At 31.0% G+C, this 20,629-nt stretch overlaps 1 protein-coding gene across 3 annotated transcripts in view; it reads right to left on the reverse strand.

The window, feature by feature from the left end:
• The window catches only part of LOC140054519 (ras-related GTP-binding protein C-like), an 86,348-nt gene that overhangs the window by 30,723 nt on the left and 34,996 nt on the right, over window positions 1–20,629 (reverse strand). For all 3 annotated transcript variants that reach the window (XM_072099551.1, XM_072099559.1, XM_072099542.1), the window contains exons 6-7: window positions 12,040–12,154; window positions 4,991–5,133 (exon numbers count right to left, since the gene is read on the reverse strand). In XM_072099551.1, coding sequence (XP_071955652.1) covers window positions 4,991–5,133; window positions 12,040–12,154 — 258 coding nt within the window. The remainder of the gene's footprint in view (window positions 1–4,990; window positions 5,134–12,039; window positions 12,155–20,629) is intronic.

A 20,629-nucleotide genomic window follows, 5' to 3' on the forward strand; every position in this document is an offset into this window, starting at 1 on the left:
GCTTGTTAACATTTTTTCTTCTTTCTAAAAAGTATGACATGCCACATTTGCCAAAATATTTATCTTTTTACCATATTCTAGCCAAATTGCATTTTAGAGTCTAAACCAGTGACACTCGACAAATCCTTAAAACATAATATGATGGTTCTATTCTAGTAATCTTATTTTATAAATAGACTTTATTAACACAAATATTTGTCTGCCATAAATTTGCATTTCTACAGATTTACATTTAATGACAGATATTGACTGACTTTTCACGATAATACTTTCAAATATTCCTATATTAAATCTTGTTTGCATAATTGATTTTATTCACTAGAATTTATTAGCTAACCGCTTTAATCTTGGCTTACTACTATACTAAAAGAAGAATTAACTTTTCAGAAGTCATTATTGCATACATAACAGTATTCTAGAAGTGTGTCATATTTACACTATGTGCTCGAGAGGAAGATATTAAGGTATCATTTAAAACGAGCATAATTTTACTGAGACAGACAAAACAAAAACAACTCTCGAATTTAAATGTAGTGCACAATTTTTTTCAATTTTAATAATTTTGATAATTTTTGCCATAAAGGGTCTAGTCTCTTTTTATAATTCACAATCAAAGACCAATCTGTGTGTGCAGCCTCTACTGGGTAATTACTCCTCCGCGGCTGAAATCTAATGCAACCTATTTAATGACCTAGCCTACATTAGAGAATATAGAAGTGGCAGATTAATTTATATTAAAATACTTTGAACAATAGAACAAATAATATTTCCTCATCGTTATATTAACAGAATTATTCGTTGAAGTACTGTATTTACTATTCAACTGCTTTGTTCATCTGCCAATCTACAGTATATTTGTGAAACTAATTTCTCCATTCAACACATAACATTCATTATATTCCCATGAGTTAATATGATTGAAATTGAGTGTTGTTTTTAAGGTATACTGTATATTAGGCCATTTAACCGGGTTGATTTGAGGATTAATAACACCATGGAGGAAAAAATAATTTTAATTAATTTTTTCCTCCATGATAACACTAAGAACTAGGCAGCCTATCCAGTGACCCAGCAGATAGGCCTTTCCTTGATATTTGACTATAATATAACAAAAATTACCTTCTATATAGGTGAATTAAAACATTTAACATATCCTTCGGAACAATATTTTCCTCTCTATAGTTTCCTTTAAAAACAAGCATGAATGTGCGATACTCGGGGTACAGCAAAAGAAGCTGTAATACGACCTGATGTAACGTCATATACACATCAATAACCTAGCTACCAAGTACAATCTTCGAGACGTAATATGGCTGCATCCGGTTTGAAATTAAAAAATCTATAGATTTGAGGAAATGCCCCTGTAGTATATTTATGCCAAATCTCAGCGAATAAGGAAGGAGTAGTACTTTATAAGTCGCACTTTTTACTCAATAGTGTCCGGATGGAAGAAGAGAAAATCATTCCCTTGTACTGTATGTATACATAGCCTCCAATTAACTTAATACTGAAACAATTAGATAAATATACTGTAGATATATGGGAGGGAAATGAATTAAAAATAATTAAATCTGATTTCAAATCAAAAGCCTACTGTATACTGTATCAAGCAACAGCCGTGTATTTAGTTGCCAAGGTTTCATTCAAAATATCATTAAATTAAATTGATGAAAATAAAAGAAGTTCTTCTGCAATACTTTCCGATTTTAATCAAATTCAAGGTTTTTCCAATTGCCAATAACAATGATGGTCAATGTTTACGATTATGTTTAATTGCATTACCAATAATTGGCACATTCATACAAAACCTGCAAAATGGATAAGTTAATTTGAGACCTGAGACTTGCAGGGCATACACATTGAGCTTAATTGAACAAAACCCAAGGATATCACTGCAGTGCCAAGTACTGTATGTCTTGTCTATCAATAATCATAAAGTATGGTACAAAGAAAATGCTAGATAATAAGCATTTATAAATTTACTGAAAACAGTGGCCATTTTATAAATCCTGATTTTCAGGTTCGCACAATGTTTGAAATTGTTTCGCACATTCGGCACTGCTTTAAATATATTATTAATAAAATAAAATAAAAATATGTTATGTCAAATTAAATATGTTAACTTGATCCATTTATCACTGAATTTAAATACAAGATGCCACTATTCCATATTCAGTTAGAGGCAGACATTTTCAATGTCATCATGCAATCCTAAGTCCCCATCCCCGGCACATCAAGTCATCTATTACTGTATTCAATAGTTGTTAACCTCTCGTTACTTTACTATCAGTATTAAAATAACGTTATTCTTGTTTGAAGGTTTGCATGGCGAAATCAAATGTTGATATAAAGTTTGCAGTACACCATGTATATTAGTTCTGAAAAGAACGGTTGCATTTCTCGACGTTTTGATCAATATGCTTTGATCGTCCTCAGGAGTGAGAATTTAACTTCTTATAATGTACTGCAATGCATTCGTTTGTTGTTAGCCGAACAATGTAAATCTTTTTTATATGTTTACAATGACAATAAATTTACTTACTTACTTTCTTACTTAAATTACAATGAAATTTATTTTTTTCATCAACTATTTAAAATGTATTGTTTTAAGTTTAAGTTTCATTGATACAACCACCAACATTGATATATTATCATTCCATTTCTATATTTTGTCCACAAGCAACCAACTGAGTTTTATTGATGCTTGATGTACACTTAACTGTACTGGTAAATTTGATATGTATTTTGATTAAGTTTTGTCATTTGATCGGAACCAATTGCCATGCATTAGACGTAGTTTGGTTAATTTTGGTTTTTATTTTTAACTCAATTTTGACATTTTGTGATGTCATTCAGATTCATGGAAAAATTGAATTTATATCAAAATGTCATGTATATTATTTTTAGTATTAAAATCAAAATTTATCTCCTCGATATCGATTAAACCTTCCGCAAGTAAACTGATCCGTTTGTAAAAAAATATTTTATTACGTAAACAACATAAAATGATTTTGGCTTCTGAGCAAAAAGAAAAGAAAGTAATTGTTTATTTACTGTATATGGTTACCTTGGAAACCCTATTCAACATACTTTGTAGTTTTTAGTAGAATTAACTAAACTACAAAAAAAAGCAAAAGATCAATGCTATCAAATAGAAAATACATGTTCATAATTTAAGACTATTTAAACTCTATTCCTAGTCTTGTTTTGTGTTACTGACTTTCTGTTCCTGTTTTGCGATATCTTGTGATCCTGAATGTCTATTTTCTCTATTATAAATATGATTGATTTGTATACCATCAAATACATTCTTTGAACTCATTCAGAGTATATTATTATTATTATTATTGTTTAATCATCAATGTATTAACTTTTATCGATTTCTATGTTTTCCCCAACAGGTTTTACAATACCATCAGAGAAGATGTCACATGTTTAGAATCTGCTTAAAAAACAAAAGTTCATCACTGAAGACAATTATAGGCTTGTTAAGACCTACGGAGTTATATGCTTTCATATTGTATGCGGCGTACAACTCCATAGGTCTGAACCAGGAAAAGATTAGTGGAAGCCACCTCGTATGACACTATCTTTCGGCAGTGTTCGGCCAACTTGCATTCCATAGTTTTGTGCACATGCCCTTTTAAGGACATGCGGCACAGTGTTCGGTCATTGCCTTCTAATCATGGGATGGAGAATTCAAGACAAAAGCTGTACAGTAAAATTGTATATGAGGCAAGATCCTCATCAGGTGTAATTTTTATACAAAGTCATCATAAGTAATAAATTTAAAATGAAACGTTAAATATAATATTTAATTACAACTGGGAATGTCAAATCCCATATTAATATTTAAAAAAGAAATATTAAACAAATATGACAAGAATATACCGTATACAGAAAATTGCTGAAATAAAATGGGAATCGGTGGCCGAATCTATGATACACATTAAATAAGCAAGAATCACAATGATAAAGTAAAACAGCTAAAAATAAATTTCAGTGCTTTCGACGGGCAAGACTAGCCCTAATTTCTAGGCTATGGAATTTTGGACAATCCCGTAAATCTGAAGTCAACAGAAATAAGCAATCAGGGGAAGATCCACAATTTTGAAATAAGGAGGAAGTGCCAGTACATTAAAATGGTGAAATGCGTATGCAAGTATTTGAGACACAGCAACAAACTATAAATACCCTAGATAGATGGTTGAAATGAAAGATTCATGACCCTTGTGGCGCATCTAGTTAGCCAGAAATTACGCTCCCACGTATCACACAGCAATATGATTATACTATTTCCGTCGGTAAACACTAAATCACACTCACAGAGGGTCAGTGTTTTTTAATTTTTTTCGTTCAATTCAACGCGTACAGTTATTTAAAGAGTAATAAGTGCACTCAGATTGTAAACAAATTTGTAATTTAAAACATTAATAAATTAGATGCAATGCTGTACGGTATTTAGTCAAACTGTGCGGATTGTTGAAATCATATCTTTTGAATTTTAATATAGGTGGGCGGAGCCGGGCTGGACAATCTTAACACTTACTAGTCTGTAGCATATAGTGAATGTTTGTGTCAGTTTGAGTTACCGTATTGTACATTAATATCAAATTCATATTATATTACTGTATTTCGAAATAATTTTTAATATTAAGCATTAATGTGGTGTGAATTGTAAAGCATAATATTAAAAGAACTGACAATAATTAATATGACCATTAACCTACATTCTGCAGACATTCATAGCATTTTAACTTGACAATTATAGAATGAAGATGAAGTAAATCAGGCTAAAGCAATTGGATTATGGATATTGGATAATAACTGCAAGCCTACAATTGATTGATTGATTGATTGAAATTTATATTTATACTGGATAACCTCTTCAGTCAAAGACTCTCCCAGAGGGCTTTTACTCAATGTCCAAAGGCAAGCAGATACAGTCATTCTGCAAGTTCCCAAAAAGAAAAATTGGTAAATGACTTACCCGTATATGCAGGAGACATCGATGACAACATCTATCATATCACAGCAGAGCTCATACGATTGCATGTCCACGGGTGAACTGTCAGTCGCTATGTAAATTTTGCTCACGACATCAAACAAAAATGCCTTTTCAATACCAGAATTCTGTAGATTATAAAACATAACGAAATCAAAAATCTTACATAGATGTCAAAATATGGACTCAAACCTTGAATTGTGCCTTCAAAAGAAACGGTTCCTTACAAATGGCTGTCACAAATAAGTTAATCAGATATGCCATTTCCCTGATCAGCAACACTACATCTGAATACCGGCGCATAATCTATTAAAAAAAATGCAAGTACTGAATTGGAACCAGAATGCCATTCTTGACATCTACAAAAACTGTACTATTTCGAATAAGCATTTGTAATGTATTGTACGCTCCGTACAAATGAACGCAAAACTAACCACACCTTTATTAATTAATTATAATAATAATAATAATTAATCTTATATAATGCTGGTATCTATAAATTAACGTTCTACTTTCTGCGACTGCGTTCGGAATGTCGTGGCCAGTAGCGATCAGTTATAACAAATCATGTCTTGCATGAAGTATGGTTATGTATATAAACTTAACTGTAGTTCATGTGAACGCACACTATCATGTCTACCAAAATGTGTGTTCATTTATCATCCATTGATATCATATGTTCATTGCTTGAAGTACATATTTGAATATTGAACCTCCGATAGGTCTACTATTTGAAATGTGTCCACACATGTTTTTAACACATTATTATAGTATTTATGTAAGTGCAAATGGAGTAAGATATTACATAATACAAAATTAATGGAAATTTTAGATAAATAACCCTTAAAAAAACATCAATTGCCAAAATTAAACATTATGAATGAAATGCGAAAAGAATACCGTCGGTCACATGTTCTTAACACATTGAGAAGATACATTTGCTGAATTTGTTTATACCTTCGGAAAGCCTCAGGTGTTTTATATAAACATTAAAATGACTTATGAATATGACATTTAAAGTGTGCTGCTCATCACTCATACTGTACCTGATGAATATTCTAAAACACATGAAAAATGTTTAATGTACCACATAATGTAAATCAATCCCCACTCACACAAGATTTTAATTATGATACTTGATAGTTATTTATTTTTAATAGGCAGGTAATGGAACTTGTACAATTTACTTAACTACAGTCACTCTCCCAAAACCCAGACTTTCCTTGCGACCGAAAGGTCCTGAATAAATTTTTACCATTAAAAACAAGTTAGAAATATAAGACTATCCAGAAAATTAAACATATTATTAGGTCAGCCAAAAGGCGTTCAGTATATATTGAGAGTTGACTGTATACTGTGCAGTGGAATAAAGTTACAATGTTTAAAATGCTCAATCTCAATTTTCTCATTTTGTTTGAAGCATGAAATTGGTCTTGTGTAATTTAGTTTAACTTTGCACTTTTAACTAGTGGAATAAGTTCATATGTTTAAAATCTTTTGAAAGGATAATCATCAGTTCTGAAACATTTGGATGATAGATATTAAAAACGAATGATTTCTTTTCTTACATGGTAAATAAATCGTTTTCAAGTATTATTATTTTATTATTATATGATTCTGTTACTTATTTAAGTTTTTTCATTTAGTTAACAGTGTAAACAAGAGCAGTCAGAGATTTGAGACCACCGTTCGAGTAAAAAGTGAAAACGAATCCAGAATTGTGAATTGTTTAAGTGTCCAAAATGATGGCCGGTTGAGAAGATATAGCGAAAAAGGGTTATTAGTAAAATTGTGTGTAGGTCATGTAACTGACAATAATGAAATAAATAGTTCATCTATATAACGTAATGAGATATGCGCCATCTGATGATGACCTAATTAATGTTGAAATATTGCATTTTGAAAAGAATTGTATGCATGTATACTAATTACATAATACCACTCTACACTGCCAACAAATGTCGATCTGTGTAAACAACTTAGTTACTTGGGTCGCTGAACATGATGTCTTCACAATGGAGAGTCCTGCATTATGTTTTGCTAGATTATATTCTCACTCTCTATTATATTTTTTATTAATTTGCTTTTACAACAAACATTAATTTTACGAGTGTTGTTATAGCGAGTTTAAAACAATTTGTTTTAATGTATTAAACAATCATGTTACTACTCAATGTGTGAGAGGGCAGTATTTTGAATAATCAATAACATTAAAAATGCAGTTGTCTACAGTATTTATTTTGAGAGTGTATCACATAACCTGTGTAATTCCTTTGTTTTATAGAAATGTCATTGCTGTTAGTTTAGGCTTTTGTTGCCAGCTAACCCACAATATAGACCTAATCTCCATATCTAAAGTAGGCCTATATCATTATGCAAAAAGAATTGAAAAAAAAATTGAAATATAAAAGCCATAACACTTAAAATTTAACATTATAGATCAATAATCCTAACACAACAATCTGATCACTGATCACCATGCATACAATTGTTTGCTTACAAAACTGTGGAAAACATGAAATTGCATTGTTGCTAGTGTAAAAAGGAAAATCAAGGAAATGACACAGGTTTGTTTTTAACTCAGCAATAGAAGGGGTTTAATAATATACACAGTATTTTTCATATTGTACTTTAAAAATATGTTCTTTTTCGATTTACTTTCTGCTAAAATTCTTGTTTTTTTAATAATTCTTAGAAACATTGAGCAACATTCAACCTATACTATAGTCTTTCTGACCAGACAGCTTGTGTTTTAAGCATGAGGTAATTGACCTGATGATCCTCAATCATGAGCTTAAATTCTTGAAAAGTAGCTATAATTTCTTATAATTACCAAGTGTAATAATGTACAATTTACGTTCAGGTATTAATAAGCATTACAGTACCTCTCGTTTTTTTTCTAAGAAAGCTACTTTATAAAACCAATTTCACCCTAATTTCTATTAAATCTATACTTAATACTTTATTTAACTTTTATTTAGGATTGATACTGCAGTTCAATAAACTGTTTTATAACATGGGATTAAGGATGTTAGCCAATCAGACGCGCTGAAGTGAAAAAAGTGCGCAGCAAAAAAAAAAAATTGTTATTTATTATAAATTTATTCACTCAGTTAATAATCAGTGTTTTTTTTTCGCAGCAGAAACAAGACAAGAGTGCATTAGATACAAATAATTTAAAAGAATTTTAAAATTATTCAAAATAAATAATGGAAACGATGAAAGGATTAAACAGTTAAGCCGCCAAAGATATGTTTTAGAATAATTAAGCATTGTACATGCATGAGCATGTCCTTAGCTATTAGAATTCAATCGAAATGCTTTAGTTTGAGTGTTCAACATTTCCTTTTAATATATATTTTAATAACCGAAAACATATGCTTTTAAACAAAAAGGTAAATCAATCGACCTAATTTAGAACATAAAAGCTGAATGCACTTTAAAGTGATATATACTGAACATGAAAGTCATGACTACTATTGCAATAAGTAGTTTCCGACTATCCTACTGTAATGTATGTTTGCAGATAAAAGTTTATTAGTGTGTTTACAAGATTTTACCTGAACTAAAACTAGCTAGTTTAATTTCACTCTTCCCTGCAAGGATATAGCAATATCATATCTTCCTACTTTTTTTCAGGGCTAGAAATTTATTTTGTTATCCACTAGGAAACCAATGGTTATAGTTTGTAAAACATTTACTAGAAAAAATGAGCAACTCAACTAGAAAGCCAGAAAATGTGTGTGAAAAGTTTATGAAAGATGTATTGTCCCTTAAAAACATGAAAATGAAGAAGTCATACTATGTTATTGTGACATTAAAATGGCATATTCAAAAAAAAAATGTTAACCTATTATTTTTTTTTCAGGGGGACAACATCTTTAATTCTACAAGTTTTACCTTATTTTAGCAGATCAAATCTTTAATGTACTAGTACATTTCGAGCCTTGACAATATGATAATTTCAACTCTTTACTACATTCTCCAGGTTGTTTTGCGCTTCATCAACAAAGTTGCGCTTCAAGTACATAAATATCAAAATGGTTACAACTGATTTTGTTTATTCTTGCCTATCCAATAATGCATTAGCTATAAATAACCTTTGCTACAACCCATCAAAATGTAGTGGATATCATTTGATATCATTGAATGATAAAACAGTGATTAGCTACAATTACAGCAGCAACACGTTGCCCCACATATCCCGACCTTAGATGTTTACTGGACACGTCAAAACATTTTCAATTCTTTAATTGGATGAAACATCTATTGTATGACTGATGCTATTGGCCATGTAGCAATTATAAAGACGCATTTAGACATCACATACATTACGCACAGTTCAAGGTCACCTCACTAGACAGTGATAAAGTGTGTGTTTAACTATATTAAAGTTTGTACACATCTCCAACACTATGAAAATTGCACTTGATGGGAACAAATAAAGCATATGGACCATTTTAAGCTGTTTTCAAATTGTGCCCAGATTTGGCCAGGCGACCAGAGAAAAATATTTAGCTTCCTTTCACATGGAGCACGAAATCGGTTATCTGGTGTCAAGCGAGGTCATTCATGCTCACTGTTGATTGGACAAAAGAAAACAAATTTTATGATTTCAGGAAACAAATGGCGCCTTGATCCATCGCCCTAAATTTGGTGTTTCTTAACCAGGTAATAGAGGGTTAGGTTCAGTTATATTTAGGAGTTATTTAGGGAATTATTAATAAATGTTTATTACACCTAATTGTTGGCGTGTTTAGTATGACCCAAAGATAAAGTATGCCTGCGTTTATAAAAGGAACAAATTTAAGAACTCGGAATAATCAAATTTGCAAAAAATATCTCAATAACATCATTATAACAAATAATTCTCCGTTCCAATATTGTGGATGAAAGTATATCATGTAAGAAGCACCTATCAAGGAGTTTTTATATAAAAAAAACTTTCAACTACGAAAAATTAATGCATTATTTGAATTGAACATACAGAATAATTGAACTGTAAGCAGACTACCTCATAACATACTGGCCTTCCAATTCATAACATTGTAATGATTTGTATTATGAAATATGCCGATATTATATTTAATATCTATAAATCTTCAGTATAGACAGGTCTTAACTGGTAAACGAACTTACAAAACTAACAAAAGTTCTACAAAACTAACAACCAAATAAAAAAAACGGAACATTATGCCTATTAAGATATTGATTTAACATGGTAATTGTGAAATGTGTTTCACAAATGAATATGCCGGTAAAATAAACTGATGGTAATGTTTGAAACATAGGGGGCAGCATGTAAATAACACAATCATCTTGTACAAAAATAGCTTTGATGGCTAAGTTATTAAAGTTGATAGCTAAAGTGTTTCAAAAGTGATTTGTACAAACACCTGTTTCTTGTAGTGTACTGCACTACATGAACTGAAAATGTATCGCTATTCATTAATACAATTTCTCTTCTTTGATTGTGGCTATCATTTGTGATTGGTCAAACTCTTTAATGTATGGAAGTCAAAATTTGAGTAAACAAATGTAACAACTCAATTTTCATAAACACCTGGAGAGCAACTGACAGCATAAACTTATGCATAGCCATGAGAAATTAAGTGGTGCGGTGGTTGTAAGAAAACAAAACAAATTCTGCACAGGATACATGGTTGTCCAAGGCCTGTGAAAAAGTGGTCAGGTTGAAAGAATACCAACTAAACTGGTGCATATGGCCCTAAACCATACTGGCATGGTTAAGTGTAAATTACAGAAACTGCCAAAAAGGAGCTTCACTGTGAGTGGGATAGCTTCCTATCTGGATTGTGTAAATGAAATCTTTCCAAAGGCCACTAAATATGTAGATTGAAAGGCAACATATTTCAAATGCAATTTATATGTTTGTAAAACTTGATTTAATAGATCCTAGACGTCGAAAAATGACCATTTTTCGAAAATTTACCTGTACTGTAGTACAGGGAAATTTTAGAAAAATGACCATTTGCCATTGCTTTCTCTGGATTTAAGTTGGCCATAAAATTAACAATTTGATGTATTAGAGGGCGCGCAACTTAAATAAACTTGGTCGTAAAATCATCAAGAAAGGTTTGAATAAAATCAATATCTTTGGTATAAATATGTATCAATAGGAGCTTTATAAACTTCGTTTAAAAAAACTCCTGAAGCATACTCATACCAAAGACATTGACCTTTCAGTTTACAAATCATATGATCAGTTATTATGTATGGTCGATGACTTTATTTTATGAAGATACTGTAGCAGTAATACAAACTTAATTGAACCAACTTTAAACTCACAGTCATTACTATTATTAGAAATCAATTTTCCGTTCAGATTTACTGAACGTCACATGATACAGAATTAACCAAACACAGGTGAATAGTTCCTAGATTGGTTGGTATTAGGTGGCACCCAGAACTTATTCACAAAGATTGTAAAGACATTATTTTATTATAACATTATTACAAGGTATTTTCTCCACTGCAGCAATAGCCTCAATCAATCAATAAATTTATTTCTCAAATAAAAACAAAATTCAGTTGCATTTTCTAGAAATAATAGATAATAAATGAGAAAATCAATCAATAGATAGCCTAGATCTCTTTGGCAATGTTGATGGTCTCAACCTCCTAAAGCAATCTCAACTATACTAGTCTTGTTCAGCAGAGTTGATCTTGCTGACCATCTGACATTAGCTTAGCTGTCCTGATCTCTAACCTTGTTGGTCTTCAACTTTATTTATCCAATCAATACTGGATTTGCTCTTCCCCGTGGGCCATGTAATGGTAATTAAGAATCGGCAAGAATCAAAATGACTTAGATTCCGATATAGTGGAACCTCTCTTTTGGTACAACACTACAGACAACCTCTAATCAGGGGGCCTAAGGAGGCACTCTGTTGGGTTCGGAGAGTGTCCCCCTAGGTGAACTAACCGCATCTTTTCAAATCAAAGCAATGATTTGGTTTCATTCGCTAAACAATCTTACACCTACATTAGTTTCTATATGTTAAAATACTTACTGCAATTAAGATGTTTAGGAGATGTTCAAGCGTTGGTAACTGAGGTATTAATTTCTGCACAACTTTGCTGAACGCTTCAAATATGGAGTGATCATATATACTGGTTAAGTAAAAACTGCAAGACAAAAAATGTAAATTTATACTATAAAGTATACTTCTATGCTCTACTACTATTGTAAATGTTTAGCAAATATTTTTATTACAAAGTAAAAAATAAACATGCAGTATTTTATAGTTGACATTTACAATACAGGCTGAGCAACAATTACGGTTGGGAAGTTTTCAAACTTGACCTTTGACATAAACTTCGGCCTCAGATTTTCCTTTTACATATTTATTGTTACTTCAATAAAGATTGAATATCATTGAAATGATATGTTGAGACAGTCATTATTGGGTTCTGCCAAAAGCAGCAACTGTTGCTTCAATACTTGTTGCTAAAGCCCTTAGTTACGAACAACATTTTGTAGCCAGAAGGTATAAAAAACAAGAAAAAAAATGATATGATGATGATATGCTTCAATCATAACACATCTCAATATATTAGCAACACAATATGCCTCTAGCGAACCGGATTACAATCATTTTAACATCATATTATGATAGTACATTATAATGTTCTAATGTTGTTGTAAAGTTCATTTCAGCACCTTTTAAATCATTTCATTTTTTTTTTTTTTTTTTTCATTTCATTTATTTCAATATCATCATCGCAGCCTTAGCTGAATTACAAAGATATTTACATTTTCTCAATATTTAAATTTGTATAAAAGTATAAAACCAATGATAATTATATATAAAAAAGGAGGCAATTTACACAAGAAATACAATACAGGAACATTAAAAAAGTTTAGCTTAAAATATTAAAATAGAAAAAAAAAACACCTAAAAGCACCAATAAGAATCGCATAGCTGTACTGGGTGATATATACTGATTATTCATTTAGAAGCGAGAAGGTATGGTATTGCACTTTTTCTATATCTTTCAACTCTGCATTTGGGTTGTTGATACTTTACACGGCTTAGTTTCATGTTACTTACATTCTTCACTGGAAACCATTTTCCAAAATGAATACTTTTTGAACAATGTTAAATGTGTTTGTTCAAACAGGCCTCTGGTAAAAATATTAAGATGAGGCAAAAACCATTAAACACTATCATTAAACACCACCCGTTGATTCATCATCTAAATACCAGATTTTACACATTAAATAAGCTGTTAATCAGAGTGCTGCTGTAAACATTATTCTTCTAATATTTCAAGTGAAATAATATAAAAAATATAAATTCGAAGGAAAAACATTAACGGAAAAACAATAACTTCCTTAAATATGCATGTGTCTTAATCTACAGTAAAGTACGGTTTGCAGTAGTATGAGTATATCATGTATGACCTAAGTAACTTAAGTCTCAACTTAATTTAGGCTGTTTTACTACTACAATCGTCTTCTACTGTGGTTGAATTACAGTACATAAAAAGGAGGCATGCTTGATAAATTAAAAGATACTGATTAGATTAAATACTGATTCACATTAAGAATATTATGACAATTAAGACACTTGAATAAACAAAGTATTGTTCTTCCCACTTATCACTACAGTAAGTTACAGTACACCACACCAAAGAACAAAAAATATCTACTATGTTTTAATATCTGCAGAAAGTAAAATTATTCCAAGTCTGTTTACAGTATTTGGAGAGAGTTTGCAACACAGTCACAGATTACCTCACTCTGGTAAATATATCAATTCTGTCATCTGAAATAATCTGTACTTTAATTACTTTGTTAATATGGTAGATTAAATGGTAATCATTTGAATGCCTTTAATGTGAATTAGATAACAAAATCAAAATTTGTAATAACTAAAGCCTAGTTAATATTATTATATAGTCTTTGTCCTAAATGCATTCTAGTCATATTTCACTTAAATGATCAATTAAATGTAGTTTTTATGGTTTTCTCCGAGCCCAAGGTTGTCCTTAACTATATGAAAATTAAAATAAAATTAAAATTGATAAACTGTGATTGTGAACTTAAAAATAAAGTATGTCAAGAAACAGTAATACTAATAGGCAAAACATGAGTTCGCCTTGCAGTTGTTTCAACCATTATATAAATATGGATATTGTTGTAGATTATTGTAATTTGGTTAAAATTTCAATAATATTGACATTTAGAATGCTTGTTTAAACACATGCAATGCCATTAATTAAGAATAAACTCACTAATTACTAATACTAAAAAACAAGTCTCATGTGAAATTTACGATTTTTTTATTTAAACCGGGAGCATCCTATATTCACAAGACTATACTTATACAGTACATACTGTACACAGCTAAGCATTATGTACAGTAGGTAGCACAACAATAAGAAATATGATAGCTTGACACAATACATTCAATAAAAAATTACATTTGGTGGTTTGAAACCCGAAAATAGTATTTACTACTATGTACTGTAGGTCAATCGACCCTGGGCTCTGTCATAACAAAGCGACATCAACTGTATCATTGTGCTGGACAGCCAACATAAAAAGTGAATGACATTGATTCGAATATCTGAACTATCCGATATCTGGCAAATAAATGATATGACTACCAAAAATCTGATTCTACTATATAACTAAAATATAAGAATATAAATATGAATTCAATCAAAAAATACAAGACCAAATAAAATCATTATCACTGCATAGAGCCCTGTATTGTTTCTATTTCGATTCTAATTCTAGAACATACCTAATTACTTCTCAAAACATCATTTCTTAAATTTACTGATAATGATATACAATAAGGATATTTTTTAATTTTAAGTGTTTCTCTATTGAATGTGGTTGGTGAGGCCATCAATCTGTACTCTCAAATTAGAACTTACCATTTTAGTACTAATTTTAATACATTAATTGTAAACTTTTGAAATCAGGAAAATAAGAAATATACACTTATAACTATTATCTGTACCTGTCATATTCAAATGGGCCTCAACAGTAATATTTTTAAAAACAGGAAATTAAAAATGTAATTTACAAGCTGAAATTTACTAAATAAGATCATTAGTAATAGCTTGAATCTAATTCTTTACCATTCAGTAATAGTGACATACTAAATTAGGTTATACTTACATATTCAGATTAATGCAATTTGCCTGACCGTATTTTTGGTAGCCGTTGGCAATTAACAATGTTTTGACATAAAAAGTCATGTTTCAACAACAGTACCTTATACAAACATGACATTCAAATTTAGCTATTATGAAAATAATTAATTAATGTTGTTTTGGTAATCATGTGTATCTTATTTCATCTACTAATTACTTGTTCAATAACAACTAAAAATAAACATCTTAAGAACAAATTTTGCATATGAACAACAAGTATACTGAGATAAAATTTTCTTTTTTTGAAAGTTTTGATCTCTATCAATAAGCAGTCAGTTGACTGAATCCATTTTACATTATACAGTAGCTCTTTTATATATGTTGATATGCAAAATTTGCATCTAAAAGAAATTCTTGGAAAAACAAGTATATTTCGGCCACCATCGTAAATGGAAAAAAAATTGATTTAAATGGCTATTCTCTCATATTTTCATCTCATGCTAGGCCTAGTACAGTAGTGAAAAATTACCATCGCATTTTAGACAGCGACCTCTATATTCGTTGCCAGGTGTAAAAGCAATAAACCTACTTTTGAATTTTGTTTTTCGTTATTGCATTTGTTTTTAAATAAACATCATAATGTACAATTGCATCAAATGGCAACATTGCAACTTGCAGTTAAGTAGAAAATTTAATCTTAATTTTTGTGTACTATCCCAGTATCACAAGTAAATGTAATCTGAAAGCAACCTAAAGTCTGCTTACACTGTAATTGACCTACTTTTTAAATGACCTAATTTACTTGGTATAATTAAAATGTATCATACAAAAAAACGCAATAATTCAGAGTATTGTGTAAACAGATTTCTGACAGTTGACGAGGAATGGTCATTTTACTGCAGGGCCTCAGTTGGCCTACTTTTAATGTCGCCTTTTAGGTGCCTTTAGATTTTAGTTGAATGTCCTCCTTTCGGATACTGTAGCACAATGTAGACAAAACAATTACCAGCAATGAATTTGGTTTAAAGTGGGACCAAATTTTGGTGACTTAAGGGTTGGTTTAATCCAAATCTTTTTTTTTTACCATATTTAATGAGAGGGTGATCTATCCAGCAATTGCTGATCATTAGGGACCCTCAGAGGTGTACAAGACAAACATCACAAGATGCTCTACATAAACGAAGTCTTATTACAAGTCTATGGGAGTGGAGTTGTAATTTTGTCCTTAGCCAAGCATCATAACAACAACTCCACTTATTTCAGATAGCATTTAGATATTACTCCAGAATAGAGCGTGTAGAGAATAGAGAATGAAGCATCATTTTGTCGCAATTGGATTGGCCAATTAAAGTGGGACCAAATTTATGTAGTTTTTGGACCTACTGTAGTTCATCACATACTGTACTGTATAGTAAAACTAGAGATTTTATGTGATGAGCATACTGTAAGCCATGATTCAAAAAATGGCATCTGTTGTAAACAATTCTGAATTATTTTATATTGATACAACCACCCCTTCACCACCTACAGTAACAGGAATAGAACGTTGGCAGGAAGCGATTTTTTTTTTCGTACATAAGTTGGGGACCCCTCATGAAACGTCACAAAATAAACATGAATAATTCATCAGTTAAATTTGTTATTCCGTGTGCACCCAAGCGTATAGCAACAAGAAGTGATTACACGCACAACTGCGATACAATTCTTTCTACAGTAGGCCTAGGATTCTAGGTCAATTCATGTGATGCCTTCGCGCACTCTTCTTCACACACACACCACTATGCAAAATGTGTCGAGGCTAATCGACAGCTAGGCAAGACATTAAACTAAGTAGTAATTGGACATAGCCCAAAGAAAGCTTAGACCCACAAGAATAAAAAATGTGTATAATTTGTGTACTGTAATTTTTTAATTCTGCTATTTTATTATCAAACAATATGCATGTACTCAAAGGAACTTTAAAAATGCGCGTATATGAACACATGAGATGGGAAGATTAGACCCACGAGAATAAAAAATGTATTTTTGTATAATGTTTATTGTTTAATTTTGCTGACTTATTACTCGGACTGTGTCATACCTAACACACACACGTCACACACACCCACACAGCTACTACTAGAATAGACATGGGTTTAGAGACTAATAATTAGGCCTAATTTTTGTAATTTTATATATACCGTAATAAATAATAGTATTAATAGAAACTATAATTTTAACACGTAATTCTTTAGTAATAAATTGTATTAAAAACACCATAAACTAAAGGCTGATTATTTCGACAATCCACACAAAACGCCGCTATTCTTTTATGAAATCGCACGCGGCAACAACAGCGGAGATTAGGCCTAGAATCGTATCGCAGTTGTGTAATCACTTCTTGTTGCTATACGCTTGGGTGCACACGGAACAAGAAAATTTAACTGATGAATTATTCATGTTTATTTTGTGACGTTTCATGAGGGGGTCCCCAACTTATGTACGAAAAAAAAATCGCATACCAGGAAACACTATTTTATTATAATAATAATAAATAATATAAAAAATTATGTCATTTATCATCTTATGCTTTATAAAATCGAACAGTGTATAAATGTAGGTCTTCCGTATTGAAAACAGTAGCTGTAATATTAATACAGATTCAGTCATTAGACTAAAAGCCAAGTTCAACTATCTAGGTTGGGTTATACTTAAAAAGAAGTTACCATAATATATCGACCACAGAACTTGAGGCTACAGACTGTACCATTGACATAATGGAATCAATTAGATCCCAAATAATCTCGTGTCTATAGTGTGTTTGTCACAAGCTCAAACTGTTTGCTTACGAGAAGTGATCATTGACCTTTCGGTAAAATATTATGAGCAACGTAGGTGGCAGTTATTGGCAATCTGAAAAGTCTTCAATCATACGTGTCAAAAGTGTATCTGCATGAGTGTTGTACTTAGATTAGAAGTGACGCCATCAGATGAGAAAGTAATGAAGAAAATGTCAGTGTAGTGATTGAATGGCCAGTGAAATTGAACTGGCACTGTTTATTGTTTATGATTAATATAAAGAAAAATGTATTTTTATTCTTATTATATTATCACTTGCACTGATGAATTGGGCTAGCGTTGCCCAAAAGCTCTGCTAATTTTTCTGGCTATTTTACTTTATTGTTTTGATTTAGCTTTTTGCTTATTTTATTTTGTATCTCTATTGAGATCCAGCCACTGATACTTACAGCATTTTTTCAGTAATCTGCCTTTGGATTGAATAAAAATGAAATGGTTATATTATTAGTATCAAAGAATAATAATAATTTGATTAATCTGTTAAGATGAAATGAATAAATAGTGGTTAATGCCACAAAAGAGAAAAAAAAAATCTGTGTTTGGATTTATTATTATATTCATTTACATGTAACTCGACCTCCTCAACCGAAATTGACCGATAAAATAGCCATTCAAACTGAGGCAAGTTTAAATTCTCAAACATTTTTTAGATTAAAAATATTGCCATATTTCTGGATGGCATATGTTTTTTAAGATGATTATAAATTTATAATGTCAACATTATGTTTGATGATTGAATTTAAAAGGTCTGATGTCTCTAAAGACATCCAACCGTCAGGTCCCTTTACATAATGAGATTAAAATCTGGTTAATTTGAACTAGGGACATTAAACTGTCTGGTCCCTTCAAATAATGAGATAAAAATCAGATTTTTTTTATGATTAATTAATTTGACAGATGTTGTAAGCGGCAACAAGTATCCTGGCTTTATTAATAATTCATAAAACTAAATTCAAAAATAAAGTAATAATTAATAAGAAAAAATAAAATAGAAAAGCAAGCATTAGCAAGCAATAAAAAGAAAATAAATTGTATTGTATTATACTCATTATTAGAGAACTGACCTAAGCTCAGAACTAGAAAAGAACAGTTTTTCATTTTCTCGATGTCTAACAAATTATTTAATGTATATAAGGTCTACCTAAAAGATCACTGTAAGGTAGTTTCAACATCAACAAAATTTTTGTTGTTTTTAGCCATTATTTGAAGGAAATTTAATCCAATTTTGTATATATTAATTTTTCTAATGTAGCAGAAAATGGCAAGAATATACATCATAAAAATTGATCATTTTCATTTATAAAAATTGTTTATATTCAATGAGGAAGAAATTTATTGGACAGGTGGTCAGTCTTTATTTTATTGAATGAATATCTCTCAAACGATTACAAACCCATATTTCAAAGGTTAGGTAACTGATGGTGCCCGGATTTTTATACTAGATCAGTAATAGATGCACACTTTAGTTGAATATCAACCAGCCTACCGCTTTTACAAAAAGCTGCGAAATAGTACTTTCAACCACCAATTCTGGTCACACAATATCATGTCTACTATATGTCTATCTATGAAAAAAAGTTAATAAATGCAGAACATAACTCCAATCATTGAAATAGGAGAACATAATTGCCTGACTAGAGAGAGGAAATGAATGAGTTCACATACACAAGCAAACTATGAATTGATTTTAATGTAATAATCAATGATTTTGATGTCAATGAACAACCATGACAGTCATCAAATATTTTTATACGAGATAGAAACATACTTTCTGTGTACACATTTGAGGTTATCAAAAAACTGTACTAATCCTTTGAGGTATAAGTTTGAATGTGGCACTATGTTGTGTGGCACCATGTCCAGTGCCACTATGTTGAGTGGCACTATGTTCTATGTATTTTGCGGGTAGGGGGTGGGGGGTGTGAGATAGACAATGAGTAATACAATTAGGATTGCTGAGCTACTGTAATTTGCATATTGCTTGATACTAGCTATTATAAGCATATTCTTCTCCCTGCCATTGTGTTTCACAATCAAGATATATTTCTTAAACGCTGTTGGCTATTCCATGCTGTATCTTGTAAACATGACATATCCTTGATACTTCAATTTATTTTAATTAACATTCATAAATTTTGATTTAAGTAACGTTGTCATTTGTAAGTGAAATACAAAAAAGTAAAAATTCAAATTCATCTAGTAATTGTCGATGACCTTGATACAGTAAGACATAAAAGGTTCAAAATGATTTTAAAAAAGCACTTTGCATTGGCAATAATCTACTGTATTAATACTAATCCACTGTTTATATACTGTATTACAGTTGAATACAGTAGTACAATTATGATTTTAAAATGGTATAAGGTAAGGTGAGTCCCGTGTTCATTCTGAACGTAGGGGAATGAGCTGTTAGGAGCCCATTGTACTAAGCCTCGGCATTATGTGGTGGGGTGGCCAGTTCCTTTCCACGCCGCCTTTTTTCTCCCTAGTATTTTCAACTAGGTACTCATTTAGAGCTGAGTGGACTGGGAGTTGTCAGGAATTGAACCCGGGTCTATCTGTATGATAGTCAAGTGCCCTAACCACTCGGCTATCCAAATAAAAGTGTATATTTAGGGCAGTATGCTACATTCAGTGCTGCTGTGTTTTGCA

The sequence above is a fragment of the Antedon mediterranea genome, chromosome 1 (assembly GCF_964355755.1).
Source record: "Antedon mediterranea chromosome 1, ecAntMedi1.1, whole genome shotgun sequence".
NCBI classification, from domain to species: domain Eukaryota; kingdom Metazoa; phylum Echinodermata; class Crinoidea; order Comatulida; family Antedonidae; genus Antedon; species Antedon mediterranea.